The sequence below is a fragment of the Ahaetulla prasina genome, chromosome 2, assembly GCF_028640845.1.
Source record: "Ahaetulla prasina isolate Xishuangbanna chromosome 2, ASM2864084v1, whole genome shotgun sequence".
Classification (NCBI taxonomy): Eukaryota; Metazoa; Chordata; class Lepidosauria; order Squamata; family Colubridae; genus Ahaetulla; species Ahaetulla prasina.
Window position 1 is genome coordinate 194,033,561 of NC_080540.1, and position 22,465 is coordinate 194,056,025.

General features: G+C 41.8%; 1 protein-coding gene across 2 annotated transcripts; it reads left to right on the plus strand.

Moving 5' to 3' along the window:
• Nucleotides 1-289: 289 nt before the first annotated feature.
• Nucleotides 290-22,261, plus strand: IFFO1 (intermediate filament family orphan 1). 2 transcript variants are annotated; one of them, XM_058169482.1, is made up of 9 exons: nt 290-1,585; nt 13,584-13,644; nt 13,744-13,839; nt 14,361-14,501; nt 15,317-15,474; nt 16,004-16,124; nt 19,823-19,918; nt 20,737-20,867; nt 21,542-22,261. In XM_058169482.1, the coding sequence occupies exons 1-9, from the start codon at nt 771-773 to the stop codon at nt 21,642-21,644; spliced, it is 1,722 nt and encodes a 573-aa protein (XP_058025465.1). In that variant the 5' UTR covers nt 290-770; the 3' UTR covers nt 21,645-22,261. The 2 variants fall into 2 exon arrangements, with proteins under 2 accessions (XP_058025465.1, XP_058025464.1); XM_058169481.1 differs by having other exon boundaries at nt 292-1,585; nt 15,293-15,474.
• The last annotated feature ends 204 nt before the right edge of the window (nt 22,262-22,465 follow it).

The following is a 22,465-nucleotide window of genomic DNA, read 5'->3' on the forward strand; positions in this document are numbered from 1 at the left end:
CAAATATGTCTTTACCACACCAGTGGAAAACAGCCAGGAGCAGATTTTCAGTAAACAAAGAAGTCCCTGAAAGGCACACCATTAAATAGCTTTCTTTTCATTCATTCATTCACCTCTGAAATGTTAGGTTACTGACTTCAAGAAATTCAGAAGAGCTAATATTACAAGGGAGTCAGCCGTCTGTTCCATTTTGTGTTTTCTGCTTTGCAACGTGTAAATGAAACTCTGCCGCTGGCAAAGGCTTCTGCAGGGGTTGGCTGGTTGGTTTCGGATAAGGGTGAGCACGTCCGTTCAGCACCCTTTGTCGCTATTTAGGCGTCTAAGCTGCCCAGCCTTCTGCTCTCCAGTAGCTCCGGTGCGAGCTGATGGGGATGATGCAAAACGACGGTAGACATTATTAAAAAAAAAAAAAACCCAGCCGTATCCTCCTGCTTTGTCTGACGGGTCGAGCCATTTCTTCTCCGGCGCTTAGCGGGAGAAGCTGCAACCCGGATCCTTTGTGGCAACCGCAGCCGCTGCCTCGGTCGTCGGCGTCGGCGGGCCATGGTGCGGCCGCCTCCATCCGCCGTCCGTGGGCGCGCATCCCTCCTCCCGCAGGACGCCGCACCGTCCTCTGTTATCCAGCGCCGCATCCCTCCCTGCGCAGCTCGGGGCTCCTTCCCGCCCCTCTTCCGCGGCGGGCGGCGGGGATTGGCTGCCTGGGCTGCGCCTCTCCGCCCAGCGGCCGCTTCCCCCTTCCCTGTCGCAGCTGCGGGACGGCTGGCGGAGCCATGAACCCGTTATTCGGCCCAAACCTCTTCCTCCTGCAGCAGGAGCAGCAGGGCTTGGGAGCCGCGGGCCCCGAGCAGCGCCAGCGCCAGCAGCAGCAGCAGCTGCCGGCCCTTCTCTTCCTTCCCCACGAGCCCCAGGGGGACTCTCTCGACGGGGAACTGGCCCCGCCGGCTTCCCTCGCCGCCGGGTCTTCTTTCCCGGCGCCGCCGGCCGCCATGGCCCTCCGCAACGACCTGGGCTCCAACATCAACGTGCTGAAGACCCTCAACCTCCGCTTCCGATGCTTCCTGGCCAAGGTGCACGAGTTGGAGCGCCGCAACCGGCAGCTGGAAAAGCAGCTGCAGCATGCCCTGGAGGAAGGGGGAGCCCGCCGGGGCAGCCTGCAGCGCCGGGACCAAGCCGTCCAGACCGGTTTCATCAGCCCCATCCGCCCGCTGGGACTCTCCCTGACCAGCGGGGCTAGCAGCGGCAGCCGGCCGGTGGGACTGGGCAGCAGCACGTCGAGGGTGCTGATTTCCCCCAGCTGCCACCACCACCCAGGAGCACCGCTCACCCCCACTTCTTGCCAATCTCCCTCCTTGCCCAGCAGCGCTTTCTCCGCATCCTCCCGCTTCCTGCCCGGGACCATCTGGTCATTCTCCCAGGCTCGCCGCCTGGGGCCGGGCCTAGAGACTACCCTAGTTCAGGGGCCTGGGGTCTCCTGGATGCACCCGGATGGAGTTGGGGTGCAGATAGACACCATCACCCCTGAAATCCGGGCTCTCTACAATGTCCTGGCCAAGGTGAAGAGGGAACGGGATGAATACAAGCGCAGGTGAGGTGAAGAGGCAAGAGAGGGGCTGGCTGTGGTCCGGGAACCTGTGAAAGTTTTAAAGGCTTCTTTGGGGAGCCTTCTGTCCCCACAGAGTGATCACTGCCATCATGGGAATCTCAGAAACCGGCACTGGGGGCACTTTCTTCTCTATGAACCCTCCTAGAAATGTCTGCCCTAGCTTTAAAAGTAAAAGGAAAAAAAACAGGGGAGAGAACAGCCTTTTCCGTTATGGTCCTTATAGAAACTTGTTTGGTATGATGCTATTTTAGGGCAAAATCTAATCTTTTGGACACTTTTCATTGGAAGAGGGGAATGAAACATCACTTCTCCTCTTGAGCCCATTGGTCTCTTTCAGGGAGGAGAAAACAGTTGCACAGCCTCCTCTGGGCTTGTTCTTCCTTGGAACCAAAAAAAAAAGAAAAGAAAAAAAGTTCGGGTTTGAAGCAGAGTGTCTGTTTTGCTTTGCTTTTAAGTCCTCACCACTTGTGCCTTCTCCGTTTCTTCTCCATTTTCTTGATGAAACACCACGAAGCTAGGACTGCGTGGTGGTCCCCTGTTATCAGTTCCTACCTAACTTCTCTGGTCTCAATCACATCTTTGCCACTGGCAGATGCTGGCTGAGGGGAGAAGGGAGAGGAAGGTGCAGAAATTCAACTCTCAGCAAGATCTCGGTATGCAATATTACTGTTACAGGAGTACTGTATTATTTATATCCTACTGTCGGTGCATGTGGCACGCAGGAGACGTGCACAGCTTCGATGTATTTATATTAGCGGTGGCTGAATTCTTAGTTTGAGGGACTTGTCACCTACATTTAGACAGGGAATTTATGACAAGAGATACATATGAAAAAATCAGCCGGTTGTTAGTGGGTCCTCTGAGTTTTTCTGTGGTTCAGTTGAAAACAGCTTCTGCAAGGTAGGACTTGCTGAAGTCTAATATTCTTTACAGGCTACAAATGTATCACACAAGTGGAAAACTGCCAGGAGTAGATTTTCAATAAATAAATCCCTGAAAGGCAAACATTAAATAGCATTCTATACCAGTAACTTCTGAAATGCTAGGCTACTGACTTCAAAAGAACTTAAGAACAAGTACAGATGAATATATGGCAGGTACACTTTGGGCTAAAGGGTGAAAGCAGAGAGCTCTTTTGGAGAAATTCTTCCTCAGAAATGTATTATTGCAGTTATCTAGAGACCCTCTGCAGAGTTCTTCTTCTATCAGAAATATGTACCATTAGAGGCAGTGGATGATCCAAGCAAAAGGACCTTCCTTTTTGGGTCAACCTCATGGTGGCATGCCCATTTCAGCTTTCTTCTGCTAAGTCATTTTTTTTCCCTAAAGTATTTTTTTCATCCAGGCTTTTCAACTTAGCTGTTCTTCAAATCTAGATTTATCAGGGACTTTTTTTTCTTTTTCTTTTGATTAGTACCCTTTTCCCCAACAAAACACTTGGAAACTGAGCATCCCACAATCTAGTACAATGAAGTATTATATATTGCATTTGATAAAGTGAATATCAGTCTGAAACAGAAGAAATAAGGAGATATGCAATGTACATGGGTATTTAAATATACAGAAGTCGGTCTTCACTTATTAGACACCGATAAGAAGTGTCAGGTTCAAATCTTTGGTCGGCCTTGAATCTCACTGGCTATTCCTTACAAAACTGCTTAAGAAAGGTCTGTTGGAAAAAGGAATTTAACACAGTAAATTCATACAGAGCACTAAGTCATATGGGTTTATTTGTTTATGGTTAAAGTATAAATATGATCCCAAACATTGTTGTTTTTAAGTTATCATTTTTTGGCTTTGCATAATATGCAAACTAGGACATGATAATTTATTCAACAAAAGCAGTGTATGAAGCTAGTTATGCACATCAGATGGAGACCATTGCCCATCAGGGAGTAAAAAGTGGTTTGCATTCTGCAGCTATATCCAAATATAGAATAAGGTATTAGATATGAGATTCTGGCAATATTAATTTTTTCAGAAGCATTAAATATGCAGAAATGGAGACAGAGCTGATTCCTAAGTGTTGAAAGCTAGCCAGATTTCAAAGTCTTAGATATTTGTCTATATAGCAGAACTGGCAAAGTTGTAGAAAGAAAGAAAAAAGAATCCCAATGCTGATGTAAGCTGAGATATCTTCAACTTTCAGGAAAGAATAAAATGATCTCATTTGCTGTTTGTGGGCTTTTCTTCCTTCACCAATCAAAATACTCAAAAGCTGAAATATTATGCCCTCTGCGGTATGGCACACAGTGCTGTCTGTACAGCATGATGATATTGCTGTGGATAAGCAGTTCAATCTACTGTACATTTCTGAGATCTATCCTCATTGCTCCTTGCTCAGTCTCAAAAAAAACCCCAAACCTCTTTTGGTTAGAGTTTGGATGTTTCATTAGAAGCCTATTCTGTTAAAGTACTGAATGAGAGTCCTTGGCTCATCTTGGACTGATAAACTCACTTTTCTATGGAAGGATCAGATTATGTCAGATCTGGTTTCTCTATCGATGCTGGGTTTAGAATAGTTTGGCATGGGATCAAGCAAAGAACCTTAGATTTTTATTTGCAGAGAATTGATTTGGCAGACCTCTACTTCATTGAGGTTTTGTGTTAATCCCTTACATTCCCAAATATTTTGCCACGTTCCCATGCTCTTCTACAGCTGAGTGTTCCTGCTGGCAGGCCTAGACACCAGAGGTGGGTTTCAGCAGGTTCTGGCTAGTTCTGGAGAACCGGTAGCGGAAATTTTGAGTAGTTTGGAGAACCAGTAGTAAAAATTCTGACTGGCCCCACCCTCATTAAATTCTCTGCCTCCCAATTCCCAGCTGATCAGGAGGCAATGGGGATTTTTGCAGTAACCTTCCCCTGGAGTGGGGTGGGAATGGAGATTTTACAGTATCCTTCCCCTGCCATGCCCATCAAGCCACGCCCACCAAGCCATGCCACGCCCACAGAACCGGTAGTAAAAAAATTTGAAACCCACCACTGCTAGACACCCTACTTCAATAGCATTGACTGAGAGATCCAGTATTATTGCGCATCAAAACTGCTTATGCATATGCTGAGATACTGAAATTGGATCAGCACACAAATGCTTTGGAATTGTCCCTCACCTGAAGGTTGGAGTTCATCTCCCTAAACAACTCAGCTTGATCTTAAACAGGCAATTGTGCATATCTTTACTAAATAACATTCCAAAATTCCCGGAAAAGTGGCTAAATCCTATGCTACACAATTATTGTTAAAATTCACTGGATTGGAATAAAAACCAGTTATGCTTAGTTTCTGTTATAAACATGATGCTTGTACTTTAACCATGTTTATGTCAATAACTAAAAATAAGTCAGATTTCTGCACCAGCCTCCTCTTGGCTGGCTGTCCTATATCCATGGTTGGCTGTCCTATATTTGGGTATTCGTGGCCAGTCCTGGATTAAAAGACCAAGATTATGATCTGTCACTATATGTATGCTTTTACCCAAATTAGCAAAATACCTGCAATTAATTTCAATGTGATTGCTATCATTATCTTGTGTTTCATGATTCATTGCTCTTTCAAGACAGTAATGAAACTTCACTTCTCCCATCCATATATTGCCTTTCTCAACAAGTTAAGTGAGACGAAAAGAAATTAGCGTTCTTGGCAATGTTTGGATTCAGTTAAGTGCTTTGTTGAGACTGAAGCAAGTCCCTTCTGCTGAATCACCTTCCAGAAGCTCTATTAGAAAGTCTAGGACACTTCATTAATATCATATTTCTGGGTTCCACAAACTAGAACTTTACAAATTGATTCCAGTGAAAACTTTAGAGCTCAAACATGTATGCAAGAACCATGAATCATATATCTGCTCTTAAACCTGTTACTTGGAATCCTTCTTTGTGGGGCTTATAAGTGAGAAGTAGGGAGCAGTTGATGTTCTTGTTGTTCAGTCACTAAGTTATGTGCAACTCTTTATGACTCGATGGACCACAGTATGCCAGGCCCACCTGTCCTCCACTGTCTCCTGGAATTTGTCCAAATTTATGTTCATTACCTTGATGACACTATAACTATCTCATTCTTCTTTTGCCTTCAATCTTTCTCAACATCAGGGTCTTTTCCAATGAGTGAGCAGATGAGGACCAGGCACCGTCTTCACCTTCTACTTTGTAATTTCACTCATAGGAGTTCATTTCTGTGCATTTTTATTTTGTAGGTAATTAACCTACAAACTAACATACAAAACCTATAAACTTCTTGGTGTGTGGAAACAGGTTTGACCAATGATCTATTGCAGAGGTGGGTTTCCGCAGGTTATGACCAGTTCTGGAGAACCGGTGGCGGAAATTTTGAGTAGTTTGGAGAACCAGTAGTAAAAATTCTGACTGGTCCTGCCCCCATCTATTCTCTGTCTCCCAGATCCTAGCTGATTGGGAGGAAATGGGGATTTTGCACCCCACTTCCCCTGGAGTGGGGTGGGAATGGAGATTTTACAGTATCCTTCCTCTGCCATACCCACCAAGCCACACCCACAGAACCAGTAGTAAAAAATTTTTAAACCCACCACTGATCTATTGGGACCTGAAGCAGCAAACTCAGTACAGTAGTTGATGATGATTTAAACTTTAAAAAATGCAATAAACGTTTCTGGGAAATAGTTTACAGTATTATATTTAAATTAAATAGTAATATTAGTACTATATAAATATTTCCAATGTGAAATTAAACTGTAGGGACAAATATCCCAAAAATGCTTTTTTCAATAGGCAACTGGACTTTATTTTTCCTTCAAAACATTTCACTTCTCACCCAAGAAGCTTCTTCAGTTCAGTTCAGTTCAGTTCCATATTTGTAGGGACAAATATTGTCAATTCATTTTACACTAATTGTAGCGTGACACTATCTTTGCCTAGTCTGAAGAGGGATTATTGGATTAGGGAATATTTTAGTACTGTAAATCCTCCTTCTTTGAATCTTGTTGAAAATAGTTTTTGAAAAGGTTCAGTAAGGAGAAGAATAGAATTCCCCAACTCAGTTGGGAGAGTGGGAATTCAGATTCAATGTGCGTCTGCATATATATGATACTGTTTTATTTACTTTGCTTATATAACTACATTTCTACATGAAGTGAAGTCAAGGTCATTTTATTAGACAACGTATTTTGCCCAGAAAATTGAGACTGTAGCTCTTTTGTTGAGACTTGGATAGATCGTTGCATATTAACCACAAATTGGAAGAGAAAATAATTGTTTCACTCTGTGTTTTTGCATCAGATTTCTAAAGCTATCCTTATAAATCACTTCTGCAGTACCGCAATCTTCTAAATTAGAAACAGGAATGCTGTAGTTCTGTAGATGCAGCTGAATCACAACTCTCAGATGACATGGCAAGGAGTGAAAGATGCTGCAACAACACCTAGAGAATATTTTGTATGCCTTTTCCTCAGCTATAATTTATGGTAGCATATTGTATGCCTTTTCCTCCTGCTCTTATGATTCTCTTTGACCTCACCTGCCTGGAAACTGCTAGACAGAAAAGGCTGCTTTTAGGATTGCTAAAACTATGATGGACAAGAGATCTTTCTGCATCTAACTGTGTTCCGCCCTTTCCTTTCAGCATCCAGATTTGGCATGTATGTGCATATGCGCGCACACATGCGCCACCAGTCCAGACAGCAAAGAAAACAACTTGATCTAGTTTTCGCCCTTGCCTTAAGTAACAATCAAGAGAAAAATTGAGTCCATTTGCAGAAATCAGGGAATGAGTTGGAGTTTGAGGTTCTAAATGTATATTGATTAATCTTTCAGTTTTGACAATTAGAAGTGCTAAGTGTAGACCTGAGATGACTGTGCAGAGTTGATGTCTGCAGAAAACACAGTCCTGAAGTTGGAAGGGATTTGAAAAAGGATTGCAAAATTTCTCTAACCTTAAACTATGTTTAGTAGTTAATCATCTAGGGCACGTTTATTTTATGAGCTAAAAATTTGACCTCCTTTTCATATGTAATACTTATTTAATCTTAGAATAAAGTTTACTGCCTTTTTGAGGTTTACTTTAGATATAGCAACATCACAGTGAACAAGAGCTTGATTTCCAATGGCTCTTCCTGTCATTTGGAAGCATTAAACAAACCACAAAAGCTTGTTTAGGACAGTATTGCATCTAAACTGGGATCTCTGCAGTGAGATGTGAGGATGCAACAGTTCCTAAATTTGACTTGATGAGAGCTAAATTAATTGATGTGGTTGCAGATTGAGAGAACATTTGCTTCCAGATCTCCTAACAAGCCAAAATCAGTATTCACAACAGGTTTTGATTCTAGCTTGCTATACAGAAACGCCAGAGACTGTGATTTGGTGATGCTAAAACAAGTCCAAGATGATGTTCCCTGGTTTGTTTAGATAAGAAGGAGTCAAAACCAGGTAACATACACAAACAACTTATTTGATTTCCTAGCAAACAAAATTCTGAATTCTACTAAATTGTGACCTAATTTGACCATTTATGTTATAAATTTGCTTTGTTTTTGTACCTACTTAACTCTTGTGTGTGTTTCTCCAAAATCTTGGGAATTATGGTTTTATTATGGCAATGAGAATCTATTTGCAATCCTTAGCATCTTTTTACCTCACCTAGAATATAATAATGCTGAAAAGTTTTCAGAAATTAGTCAACAAATTTAAGACTGCATTATAAATATGCTTTGAAATGTTGATCCTCTTTTTGGCACTGTTGTTGGAGAATTGAACGTATAGGGCAAATATCAAATGCTGAAGTCAGGATGTGACACATTGTTCTCATGCTGCATTTGTGAGCTTTTCTGTCTGTTTAATTGGACCAATACAGCAATGAGATTCTTCTACCCATTTATACATTCATACAAAGAGGGAATATACAAGAGATATGAGTAGGTTCACTCTAGTTATAGGCTGTCAGGGGCCATTTAATGCGGCTCTTGTGGACCAAAACTAATCTTCAGAAATCTGTACTCATAGAACCCCCATTCCTAATAGTTTGAATCAGGGACTAGACATGCTTCTAGGCAAGTGATTGTCTTGCCTTATTTGCAGAATTTAATGTAAAAGCCAGATAGTCATAGAATGTAAGGGTTGGACATTAGTTTGGAGATCATCTACTGCCACCCTCTGTCTAATTAGGACAATTATTTTCCCACTCCTTCCACCCTTTTTATTTCTATAAATCATTCATTTAGTAGAAAATGTCAGATCAGTTGTACAGCACAGCCTATATGGGCATTTACAATTATGTATTACATTATTGCGCTATAAATCTGGGAGCATGTTAGAGCCAGGACATTGGGAACAAAAAGTGCTGTTCCGAGTGGCTCCCCTGGACTGGATGCAGTTGATTCTGGAGACCTATTAGAGTTCCAATTTCTTGGTTTCTCTTTCTGCTGAGAATATGAATAGGAAATCACACTTTGTTGTATGGAGAAGAAGCTATGCTGGTCGATCGTTGTTCTTTCAGTTGCTTTGGTTCAGTTGGGAATTGTTTTGCTTGCCCCCCCTTTTTTTGGGGTGGGAGGTGGGGAGATGCGAGTGGTGAGGTCAGTCCAGGAAACAGTGTGCTGGATGCCCTCTGCTTGCTTGGGTTGTGCAAAGTGGGATGGAGAGACTGTTGCAGTAAGACTATTATTAGGCAATGGTGCATTGCAGATGCGAATGAAAACCTGGTGGGGAGGGCAAAGAGAAGTTGAGGCTTAATGTAGAAAAAGAAGGGAAAGAAGGATTGGCTTTTTCTCCCAGTTTTAATGGCACATAGTCTGGTTGGTTTTGCTCTTTGATCAGTGTTCAGTCCATTTCCATCCGTTAATAAGACAGAAATGAAAAAGTTGAACCCTGGCCATATCAATTTTGGGAGGGACCTAAAGTGTGTGTTCTCATTCCAGAAGGCTAGGGAAGAAGAATGGTTTACTAAAGGTAGAATTTGAAAACAATTTAAATCAAAATTGCTGTCTTTTTGTATGTATGAAAACCCAGCATCTGCCATTTCGTCACTTGTGGTTTTAAACGAAGAGAGTCACTTTCTATAAATATAAGCACCTCAGTTTCTCTTGTATCCATTTCTTTGTAGGGAAAGTACTTAGGCAGTGCTTCTGAGATACCCTTGCCCTCTTGTACTCTCTCTCCCTCATAATATTTTTGTGTGGCTCTGTGTGTGTATATGAGGGAGAGAAAGGGTGCTGTGGGGGGTGGAGAGGAAGAGAGAGAGATTTCCTAATATCCCGTCACATTTGTACCTGAGGAAATAGACTCTAAGCAAGATCTTGCAGAATAAATAAACACACTTTTCAGAAGCAAGAGTTGCGCAGTTCCCTGTACAGTTTTTTCATAATATGGGGAATGCCCATATTTGTTTCGTGGGGGAATCCTTGTATATTTCAAAAGAACAGCAAATTGCTATGTTCAAGAGTTGCGGGTAATATAACATGACTTGGAGATTTTGTTGAAATACACAGCAGAGTATTTGTAGGGGGAGGGTTGGGACTGGATTGGTATGCCTGTGCACCCACATTTTTTTAGTGGGTATATGATAATACTAACCATTTGTTACTCCCTTGATATTTCCCACAGACTCTTTGTGTGTGTGTGTGTGTGTGTGTGTGTTTACTTCCTTCTTCATGCCCTTAACTTGAGTCATTCTTTCTTTTCTATATTCTGCCCAGTTTTCTGTGTTCTTTCTCTGTGAGTAATCATCCATTTGTTTTGATTCTTTAGGGTGGGGCGAGTGGCAGATTTTTCTGGCCTACAGCCTACAGGATATTTGCCTTGGACTTTGCCAAAGAAAAAAATTCCACTAAGCAAGACAAAGTGGCCTTTGGTTTGAGAAGAAAAAGAGCAGTTTAAAATGGGGTTAATTTTATGCAGTGTTTAAAGAATGTTCAGAGATGGAGGGAAAAGAAACACTGGCATTTGAGCTTCATGCTGTATCTCCTGACCAAATACCTTTCCCTCTGTTGAATTTCTGAGAATGGTGAGATGGCTTTGTTTATCCTTAGTTAGTTACCGGGGCATCTCTTCATCTCTTGGCCCTGCAGTGTAGATCAACCAATTCAAGCAGCACATATTTTCCGTCACGCTTGTTGTGTTTATGCCATTCTGCTTCTCTATGGAGATCTAGTATATGAATCATAAAATAGCTTTGTTGGTACTTAACATCTTTTATATAACTGAATCACAAAATAACAGAGTTGGAAGGGACCTTGGAGGTCTTCTCATCCAACCCCCTGCTCAAGCAGGAGACCCTATATACTATTTCAGACAGATGACTTTCCAATCCCTTTTTTAAAACGTTGAGTAAAAAAGCATCCACGACTTCTGGGGGCAGGTTGTTTCACTGATTAATTGTTCTGTCAGGAAATTCTCCTTAATTCTAGGTTGGTTGTCCCCTTGATTAGTTTCCATCCGTTGCTTCTTGTTCTGCCTTCAGGTGCTTCAGGTTTACCCGCAGAATAGAGAAAACATGGGGTCAGTCAAGAGGTTCTGAGAAGCTACCATCACCATAAAACGCTCCCTTCAAAATTACAAGGCAAAGGATTCTCAGATTGGAAAAAAAATTCAGAAATGCTTGGGAGTCTGATTTTTATAAGGAAAAATTCTCCCAGTGGGATCCTTTGAGGTTTTCCAGCCTGGAATAAAAGGCAAGACTAAATGACTACTTGGTTTTATTCCTATTCTGAGGCTTCATGGTGCCATTTTTGTATTGTAAATGGAAGATGTTATTTTCAGATCAATGATACGGTCTTTCCAAATACGGTATACTACATTCCAAATACGGTATACTACATTCAGTGATTTTCAGCAGCTAAGCAAATGTGCAAGGTCTAAACCACCTTATTTACATATATGGGCTCTAGGTACTTTAGTCCAAGTAGTGTATTTATTTAATTTAGCTTCCACTCTTCAATTTACATCAATTTAGGGCAGTTATTGTGTTAGATGGGCCCATTCTGGCAAACTATGTTAAAATCTTCACATGTTGCAAAATTTGCCTCCCTTGTTTTCTAATTTGGTTATTTATTATTTATTTTAATTATAAAATTTATAAGCTACCCATCTTTCCTCAAGGTAACTCTTGGCTTACAATTTCTAATGATAATTGCTGGGATTTTGTGGTGGAATTTTGAAATTTTTAAAAAGTTAGAACCATTCCACACTTTCTTCCAGTACCTATTTTTTATTTAAATCAAAACCAGTTCTTGCTGTTGAAAAATATGTCCCCTCTCACATTTTATTGTTAAAGGAAAGTTATTTTGGAAAGAACCTAGTAGACTAATTTAAGCAATTTGAAATTTACATCTAGAGTAGCTATATTCTGTAACCTTTGTGTAACACATGAATGTTCATGTACATTAGGTTGCCTATTTTCTGCCAGTTCTTCATTGTATGTGTGTGCGCATGAGCAGCTTTTTTTGCATGTGTGTGTGCGCCTGCTTTTTTTTTTTTTGCATGTGTGGGTGTGTTTGCACAAACAGGCACATGTGCCTTTTAATCATTATTGGCTTGTAGCGTCTGTCTGGATTAAAGGCATCCCTGCAGTTTTCTTGGCAAAATATTTAGAAGTGGTTTGCCTTTTTTTTTTTTTTTTGCTTCCTAGGACTGAGAGAGCTGACTGGCCTAATGCTGGCTTTTTACATAAGACGGAATTTGGATTCAAATCTCCCTACTCTTACATATCTGCCTTCACCACTTCACCAAACGGATTCTCACTCTTAAATTCTGGAAATTCACCTAACACCCCATTCCTGAGTGTGTACTGTTCCTTTGAGCTGTAATTTTTCAAGTCTGTTACTATAGAAACTTGCTTCCTATTTTCGGATGAAAATTGGTGTCCATATCTGCCCTAGTTTATCATGGGCTGGGATACAAATATGCATTTCTGAATTTTTCAGGTTATGGTACTTCGCACTTGGGTTTTCCAAACCTCTGTTTTGCTCTCTTTCCCTTGTAGAGCTGCATCTCTTTATCCGCGCGGGGCTGGCTTAAATTGGATTTTTTAATGTGAAATTTTATTAATTTTTAAACGGGGTTTTTAGTTTACGGCAAATTTTAATTTTCAGGCTAATCTAAATAAGTTTTTTAAATGGTAGTTTAACCTGTATATTGTATTGTTGGTTTTATCTTGCCTGTACACCGCCCTGAGTCCTTCGGGAGAAGGGCGGTATAAAAATCAAATAAATAATAATAATAATAATAATTTGATTGCCATTTTCTCCCAACTCCAAAGCTTTCTACTAATTCTGCCAGGTCCTGTATTACAACAAAAAGGAATTGCTTCAATGTTGCAGACAAAGGCTCTTCTGGCTGATTTAATACCCTATAGAGGTTAGAATGGCTCTGACGCATTTGCTCTAGTTAGTTGGCATTAGAAAATTGATACTCTGTAGGCCAGAGACAGCTGAGTGCCAGGTATAGATGCGGAAGAAAGGAGAGGAAAACTCTTCCATTTAGACATGCCCATCGGCCTGATCCAGCATTGCAGGGATGAAAGGCGGGGACCATCTGTCATGACAGTATATTCTGAGTGGGCTGCAGTTACTAAACATAGTTTGTGGTTACTCTTCTCAATTGAGAGGGGGAGAGTAGCCAATGAATCCAGATCAAGATGCGATAAGCATGTGGGGTGAGACTCCCACCTGTCATAGGAACGCATTCCAGTGGGGTAACTGTGCTTATTTGCAGCACTTCTGTTCTCTAGATCAGGGGTCTCCAACCTTGGCAACTTTAAGCCTGGTGGACTTCAACTCCCAGAATCCCCCAGCCAGCAAAGCTGGCTGGGGAATTCTGGGAGTTGAAGTCCACCAGTCTTAAAGTTGCCAAGGTTGGAGACCCCTGCTGTAGATGACATCCATTTAAAATCCCTCTGCTGGGACTAGGTTGTGCTGGGGAGCAAGGAGCCAGGGAGGGTTGGGTCTGCATCATGGTACCCTCTGGGCTCAAATCCATTGTCATAGTTTGACTTCTTGTCCTGTTTGACTTCTCAGGTGGGAAGAGGAATACACGTTGCGGGTTCAGCTGCAGGACCAAGTGACTGAGCTACACGAGGTAAGGGTTACTTCCTTTTCTTCCCACTCTCTGCGACCTGCCTCTGCCTTTGTCTTGGTTCTCATTTTCATCTGTGCATCTTCGCCATCTCTCAACCAGGAAGCCCAAGAAGCAGAAGCATGTCAGGAGGAGCTGGCCATGAAGGTGGAGAAGCTAAAAGCAGAGCTGGTCATTTTCAAAGGACTGATGAGTAATGTGAGCATGCTATTCCCAAGGCTGGCCTCTACAGGCAGACGCCGTCCCCACCCACCCACCCCATCCCCTAACTGATGGTGTTCCTGGCTCTTCTCCCAGGCTTTGGGCTATGGTGGTGGAAACCCTTATTGGGTACTATGAGATGTTTGTTTATTGGCGTCTGGATTCACCATCTTCTTTAATGTTCAATGTTTCTATTTTGATTGTATTTTTTTATGTTGTTTTAATATTCTGAGCTGTCCAGAGTCAATTGGAGTTACATTGTGTCTTAAATCCAAATATTGAAATTAAATATTAAATTTATTTCGGGGCTGGAAAGAGATAGCAAGTGATTAATTACAGACTGCCATAATACTTGGAGAACAATTAAATGCCGGGCTATAAAACATGATGCCATACATAATTGTTCCCTTCCCTACCTTGTTCCTAAATGAGACCTCCAAACCAGATTAATTTGTACTAGAGGCTATAGAGAGATTAGCCTAATTCGTCTCTCTCTTGTTTCTTCTGCTTGTGTTAAGAATCTTAGTGAGCTGGATACTAAGATCCAAGAGAAGGCCATGAAGGTAGACATGGACATTTGTCGACGTATCGATATCACAGCTAAATTATGTGATGTAGCCCAACAGCGCAACTGCGAGGACATGATCAAAATGTTTCAGGTGAGAGGCGCCCAATTCCCTTCCCATCTGGAGCCGAAACATCTAAGGGCAAAGTCCCCATCACTCTATCTTCATTCCATGTATTCACCTCTGTCTATGGCAGAATCAGGCAGGCAGGTTGAATTGGAGGGCAACTCCCACAAAGTGAGCCCCAGAACGTCTCTCCACCCAGTTTTGGTGCGCCGTCTCTGGGGAAAAGTTGCCGGAGAGGGAGACATGGTGCAAAGCATGTGTGTCCCTCTAACACCGTCTCTCTCCTCTCCTCCCCACCCTCTTTCTCTCTCTTTCTTTGTCTTATTCACTTGCTCACTTTCTTGCACTATTTTGCACACATTATTCTTTCTCTTCTTCCTTTACAGAAGCAGTTGGTTAGTTTTTATTTTCATTAAGCTGGAAAAATATCCAAGTTAGAAGCTTTTCTTTAAAATAAAACTTAACTGCAAATCCTGGCATTTTTCTCCTTCTACTTATGTCTTGTTTTGTCTTCTTGCCTTCATCTCTGATGTGTGATTTGAGTTACTTTAAATGAACCCCCATCCGATTCCATCTTCAGCTGCTTAGCTTTTAATTTAGAAAAATAAAGGTTTCTAATCTTGCATTTTAGTCATCATATCATCTTTAACTTGGTCATAATAAGCTTCTCTCTCTCTTTCTCTGTCTCTCTACCTGCCTCTCTACCTGTCTACCCTTTTCTCTCTCTCCCATCCCATCCCATCCCATCCCATTCCATCAACCTTTGCATCTCTTTTCACCCATCCACCTACGATCTCCAACCCAACTTCGTTCTGTAGTCTCTGCACTTGTCTCCCATTAAGGTCCCAGCTACAGTGGGGCGGAAACGGGAGCGAAAGCTGGTCAGTGATGAGGACACCTCCCTCTCTGAGAGTGAGGCCTCCAAAAAAGTAGAAGAGGAAGAAGAGGATGAGACCACTGCGAGCATCAATGAAGAGATGCAGAGGATGCTGAATCAGTTGTGAGTGAAGCCTGTCTGCAGCGGGATGGGGAAAGAGAGGCACCAAACTCATGTTCAGGAATTGCCTATGCTGTTGCCACCACTGAATTTGAATCTTGTTATTGTAAAAACAAGGGTCATTTTAAAAAATTAAGGCTCTTCCCTTATCCTGTAACTGTTGATTTGAATGATTCTCCTAGGTTCTGGAAAGGGGAATAGCCTCTGTACAGTCTGACCTTTTGTGGAGCCATTCAAGAATCACATAGATGTTTCCTTTTGGAGGAGTTGCTTGGAGAAAACAACTTCACGCTGGAAGCTTTCCATCTGTGTGTGCTGGGAAAGAGGGACTGGTACCCAATTGCTGTAGCTCCTGGATTACATATGGCCACCACATGCAAGAAACATCCATTCCAGAAGTAGAGAGGACTGGAAAGTTTTCCCCAAACCTGGCGTGTCTAATAGGAAAGGTGGAAGAAAATGTAGCAAAGTCACTTCTTCTGTTGTAGCATTTTTTACTTATTCTCTCCACTGATTTACAATTTATCCTCAGGAGGGAATATGATTTTGAAGATGACTGTGACAGCCTCACCTGGGAGGAGACTGAAGAAACACTGCTGTTGTGGGAAGATTTCTCTGGCTATGCTATTGCTGCTGCTGAGGCACAAGGAGAGGTAACATTCAGCTTCTGTCTTCTGAGCAGTCTTTTTTGTCATCTCCAGATTCTGTCCCGTTCACTTCTACATGAGACACGACTCATTTCTATATCATGGTGGTGAAACCTGGTGGTGCAGTGGTTAGAATGCAATATTGCAGGCTAAGTCTGCTCACTGCCAGGAGTTCAATCTTGACCAGCTCAAGGTTGACTTAGCCTTCCATCCTTCCGATGTTAGTAAAATGAGGACTCTGATTTTGTTGGGGGAAATATGTTGACACTGTAAACCACCCAGAGAGTGCTGTAAAGCAGGGGTCTCCAACCTTAGTAACTTTTAAGATTTGTGGACTTCAACTCCCAGAGTTCCTCCGCCAGGAAAGCTGGCTGAGGAACTCTGGGAGTTGAAGTCCACAAGCCTTAAAGTTACTAAGGTTGGATACCTCTGTTGTAAAGCACTGTGGAGCTTTATATAAGTGTAAGTGCTAAGTGCTATACTGTACATTTTAGAATGGTGAGGAGGGCTGTGTTTTTGGCACAGGTTCCCATGTGTATAGTAGACACGTTGACTTTCTGACCAAGTTGTTTGAATAAATAGATTTCTTTGGTTTCAGATACATATTTGAATATCCTTTTTTAAAAAAAGAACAATGAGCTCATCAGGTTATTTAAAGTTGGCTTGCCCAATCATTGACAATCCCTTCAATTATCAAGATTTTGCCCTTGCTTTGAGGTAACATAAACTATGACCCACAAAGTAAGGAGGAAAACTGCCTCTTCTTGGGAAGTTTATTTATTTCAAACTCCATAACAACTCTGGGCAACTCAGAATATAATAAACAGAAAAATCCCCCACAATGCAAAGATGAGATCCAGTTACTCTGTACAAAAACACAGACCAAAACACATCCAGCTAGAGGTTCCATCCATCACAACCTATGGCCCAGGGGAAATACCAGGTCTTCTAGGAACAGAAGGCCCTCAGGATGGGAAGAACATAGATTTCAGGAACAATCACATCCCAGAGGTGCATATAGTACAGTTTTCAAGTCTTTGTGCATACACTCTGAACACTTAAGCACCTGTTCTCTCATATTGTGAAATGTTGCTATCTGGTCATATACAAGTGAGTCCTCTAGTAGAGAAAGAAGACAATTATATGTATTTTGAAGTCCCTAAATTTATTTCTCTGATTTCTTGAAAGGGTGGATAACGAAGTAATTTGTTGCTCATCTTGTACAATGTTTGGGTTGGAATTCTGTTATGAATAGCCCCAGGGTTGCTTATACTACTGAGTGATGCACTTGCCAGCTGATGCAGAAATAAGTTCTCAAAGGATTCTGTGTACGTGAAGAGTATAAAGTTAGAGCTGTCAGCATATGCCAGTTTATGGCTTATTTTCTATGGCATGAGACGCAGTCTTTGTACTAAGTTTGTAGAATTGTTTTGTCTTTGGAGGCAGTACTATATCACTGGGCCAAGCATAAGAAAGTAAGATTAACAATTAATGCACTCATTATGCAACTAGCAGCAATAAATTAATCATGAATACCGGTGGTGGTTTCAATTTTTTTTACTACCGGTTCTGTGGGTGTGGTTTAGTGAGTGTGGCATGACTTGGTGGGTGTGGCAGGGGAAGGATACTGTAAAATCTCCATTCCCTCCCCAATCCAGGGGAAGGTTACTGCAAAATCCCCATTTCCTCCCAGTTCTCCAGAACTGGTCAGAACCTGCTGAAACCCACCTCTGATGAATACCTGATATAATATAAAAACAATTAAAATAATATAGATTAGCTCTAACTGAAAAAAAATCTGGCTGAAGAGGAAACTCATTTCCTGAGAAGTAAAGAGGTAAAAGAAGTAAAAAAAAACCCATCTGGCAAATGGACCTCAGAGAATGAAAATCTCTTTATAAGAGAGCCTTTCCTGTTGTTGTTGTTGTTGTTGTTATGGTTTATTGCTGATTTACTTATTAATTTATATCCCTCCTTTCCTCGAAGGGGGGCTGAAGGTAGCATAGATAGATACTTCGTCTCTATTTTTTTATCACAACCCACAATGCTGGAAGGTAGCTTGGGCTGAGTGACAGGTTAAAAGTCATTCAAAAGCTTCCATGTTCGATGTCTCCCCAGGGTTAGTCCAACTCCTTAACCATTGTACCACACTGCTTCTCTGTTGTTTGTTTATCACGTTTACATAAATGTGATAGATAGATAACGAACAATTTAAAAAATTAGATAAATGTGATAAAAAAATAAATAGATAAATGTGATGGGTGGAGGAGTTGGCATCCTCAACTGCTCCCCTCAGGATGCCACTACAGAGCATTTCATCTCCAAACAACTAGTCACAAGACAGTTTTTTCCTTATGCCATCACTCTGCTAAACAGTTTCCACAGTTTTGTCTTATGTCTAAGTATATTATCCATGTAGTATGGCTGTGTTACTTTTATCCTTCTCATCTGCTCTATTACCTTTTCTATTGCTATCATTATGGTTATTATCATTCATTATTATGATTATTATTGTTGTTTTCCATGTACACTGAGAGCTTATGCACCAGAGATAAATTCCTCATGTATCTAATCACACTTGACCAATAAAGCTATTCTATTCTATTCTGTTTTGTTCTGTTCTGTTCTGTTCTGTTCTGTTCTGTTCTGTTCTATTCTATTCCATTCCATTCCCACCTAACTCATAGAACATGCTTCTGTTCCGTTATTCTTAGCATCTAGCCGATTAGATATGTGGGTAGTAATCTGTGCAGATGTTTTAATAAAGTCATAATGTGCTTTCAATATTTATTCCAGTTAGCAGTATAACTACCAATTTTTAAACCAGTTTAGGAAAATAGTGGGATGAAAAAAGAAGCCTAAGTAGAGTAATGACGAACGTGTGAAGTTGGAGCAAGATTTAAATCTTTCTCTCAACCAGGGAATTAATTGGGTGCTTTTACTCAATTAATATATATTGTTTCCGTGTTTATCCTATGAGAGGGTAAAATGGGGAGGTGAAGGAAATCTCTTTCAATGCTTTGCAGGAAGGAAAGATTAATATTTTGGAAGAGATGTCTTGAACCTATATAGTAAGATACAGAAGCAGTTGAAGATTTTATAATGATAGGTTCTGATTGCTCCAGATTGGAAAGCATTTTGAAGTAGCTGAGGCATCTAGATTATCTGTAAGAATAGCCTGAAGAAAACAATGCTGAAACAGTAAGGCTTAAAAAGATTGTAAGTAACATAGTGATTAGAAAATGTACATGAAATGAGAACTTAATTTTTCAAGATTGTTTACCATCTCCCACATTTTTCAGTGCTGCTTTTAGTACAACTATTCATTATTGTATAACGCATATGAAGTTTTGAACAGTTGCATGTATGTTTTCTGAGCCATCTCTAAATGTGGCCCCTCTCTGTTGGAAAAGAGCAGAGAGAGCGAGAGAGCTGAGAAAGTGATCTGTCTGATGCAAAACCCGCAAAATCATGGCTGAGGCAAAGTGAAAAGGAACATTCCTGATTTACAACTTGAATTTAGCTTACTCAAACTTACATTACACCAACTCTCAGGTGAAATTGCCTTTCTGGAAACAATGTAATAAATGATTTTTAAAAAGAGAAATAATGGTTATATGATCTCTTCTGTCTTGTGATAGGAATGACTTCTCCTCTAACCTTGGTTTTCATGAACTGTCTCTGTTCTCTCTCTCTTTCTTCAGCAATCAGATGACAGTTTGGAGAAAGTGATCAAGGACACAGAGTCACTCTTCAAAAGCAGAGAGAAGGAATATCAGGAAACCATTGACCAAATTGAGGTGGGGAAAAAACAATATCTGCCAAGTCTGGAAGCAAGAGAAACACAAGTTGCCTTCACCTTATCAAATATGACGCTTGCAAGCTGGCATTCTTCTTATCATTGTCATAGCGCAATGCAAATGTCAGGGCTTAGAAAAACTAGATGGCAATGGCAAAAAGAAAAATAATAATGAAAGGAAGCAGTGAAATCTCTCTAGAAAAAGAGAAAAAGGTTACTGAAAAGGGGAAAAAATGAAAAGCAGTGTGTGTCCTACTTAGATAAATTACCCACGGGAACTTGCCAGTTGGTTTACACAATGCATAATGTGGTTTGATTTTGACCTAGAATTATGTATAAAGCAACTTCTGATTTGTTTGGCATATCGTTGTTAAAACAAAATCTGCATTGGTATAATGTTAAGAATTCCAAAGGCATTTGTCTAAAGAGGAATATCCTTTGACGCTGGGTGTCCAATTGTTGCATCCAAGATTTGAGGTGCGATAAAGTTTTGGCCAAATGGCAATTCTCTAGAACATAGGGTAGCTTATTTCTTGGTCGCACTACACTAGAGCATGGCTATGATGAAAATCAGTTTCTATGTATAAATGGAAGAAGCATTGCAGTGAAGGACAACCACAGAGGAAATTATGTATGTATGTATGTATGTATGTACGTACGTATTTATATGACAAAGTTGGGATACTGAGTAGTATAAGGGAATATTTGCCTGGCCAGCAACATAGGTATAACCAGCCCTTTTGAGAGCCTCAGGAGGTAGCGTGATGTCCCCAATATTATTGGCAGAATGATCCTCTGTGTTGCTACCCTTTTATTTAGCTGGAATTAGCAACAGCGAAGAATGACATGAACCGGCATCTACATGAATACATGGAGATGTGCAGCATGAAGCGTGGGCTGGACGTGCAGATGGAGACATGTCGTCGCCTCATCACCCAGTCTGGAGATAGGTAAGTGCCCATGGGATTGGTGGCTGTAGTATAGTCATGTTGTAATCCTAGGTGGTGTGGGGAGTGAGGTGGAGTTAGATCACATGAGTTCTCCAGATAGTACTAAGAGGTGCAGAAAGGTCTAGGGGTGAGACCAGGAAACATGGAGTTCTGGAGTTCTCTTCTCTGGTATGGGAGAATCTCAAAGGTGGGGTGATGGCAAACCTGAGCTGGATTCTGAGTGATTGGCTGTAACCCCCCCTTGCAGACTTGCAGGAGTTGTGTTTCGTGCCATGTGTCTCTAGAAGGTCAGATGCAATCGCTGTCGAACAACAACTTTCATCGGAAAAAGACGCACCACTGATCGGCCGGCCCTTTGCACTAGCTTATGGGACAATGAATGCAGCACGGGGGCGGGGAAGACTTTTGACTTTCCCATCCAACTGTAATCCTAGGCTTAGCAAGAACCCAATGAAGCTCCCTCCTTGCCCACCTCAGTTTCCTCCTTGTGCTCTACAACAGTGTCCACTCTAGTTATGAAGCCACCCTAACACTTCAGCCAAGTCTCTCCATGCAACCTGTGCCCTGTCTTATGGCCTGATGCTTCTTGAGCCCTGTGTCTGACCCCTTTGAGGCCTCTTCCCTCTTCTCCTAGCCCTAGTGCCCATGTGACCCCCGCCCTTTTTTTCTTTCAGAAAATCTCCTGCTTTTACTCCGGTACCGAACTGTGAATCGGCCCCAAACGAGGAAACAGAGGAGTCCGATCATGACCTCCCAAGTGATGCCTCGATAAGATAATGTGGGAGGCTTTGTCCCTTCTGCGTCTCCCCCTCCTGCCCCAGGAGCGTGAGCGTATTGAGGGGGAGATTTGTCCTAGCTAAAGCTCTGAGAGGCAGAAAGGGGCAAGAAGCCGCTCCTAGAATTCTGCCACTCATGCCCTCCCTACTTGAAGGTGGAGCCAACCAAGATGCCCAGGGCAAGGAGACGTCCCAGCTCTTTCCCATCCCTTTCCTATTCCTTCCTTCTTGCCATTGCTTGTGTGGGGAGGCTCCCATCTAACTGTATCTGGTGCCCTGAAGATTTGCCTTATGAAACCCTGTCTTCCTTGCAGCCTCCAAACATATGTGACTCTCCTCCCCCTGCTGTACGTATATAAGCAGGGTCTGCCTATCTCAGCAAAACTGAACTTTCTCTTGGTGCCAAGTGGACCGAAGGCTGGGCTAATAGAACCCTCCCTCCAGGTCACAATGTACACAATAGTGACAGTCTGTTGTTGTGGAGACACAGAATGAACCCCATCCCTCCACCGCAGCTCTGTCCTTGCCTTGCTTGGCTGTGCCATTCTGGCGCAGAAGTCATATGTGATGTGTTATGTCTGGAAATAAGAACATTAAATGGTTACCTTCCTTTTTCAACAGCTGTTGTTAGTGAGTTTGTTTCTGAAATGTGTGTCTCATGTAGCTGAGTTTTTAAAAGATACGTAATGACCCTCTTTTGAGCAATGAAATGGGTGGGTTTTCAGATGGTCCCAAATTATTCACAAGGGTATATACAAACCGCAAAAACTCCAGACATGGTGAATGAGCAATAAAATTCCAGATGTAAATGAGACAGTGATG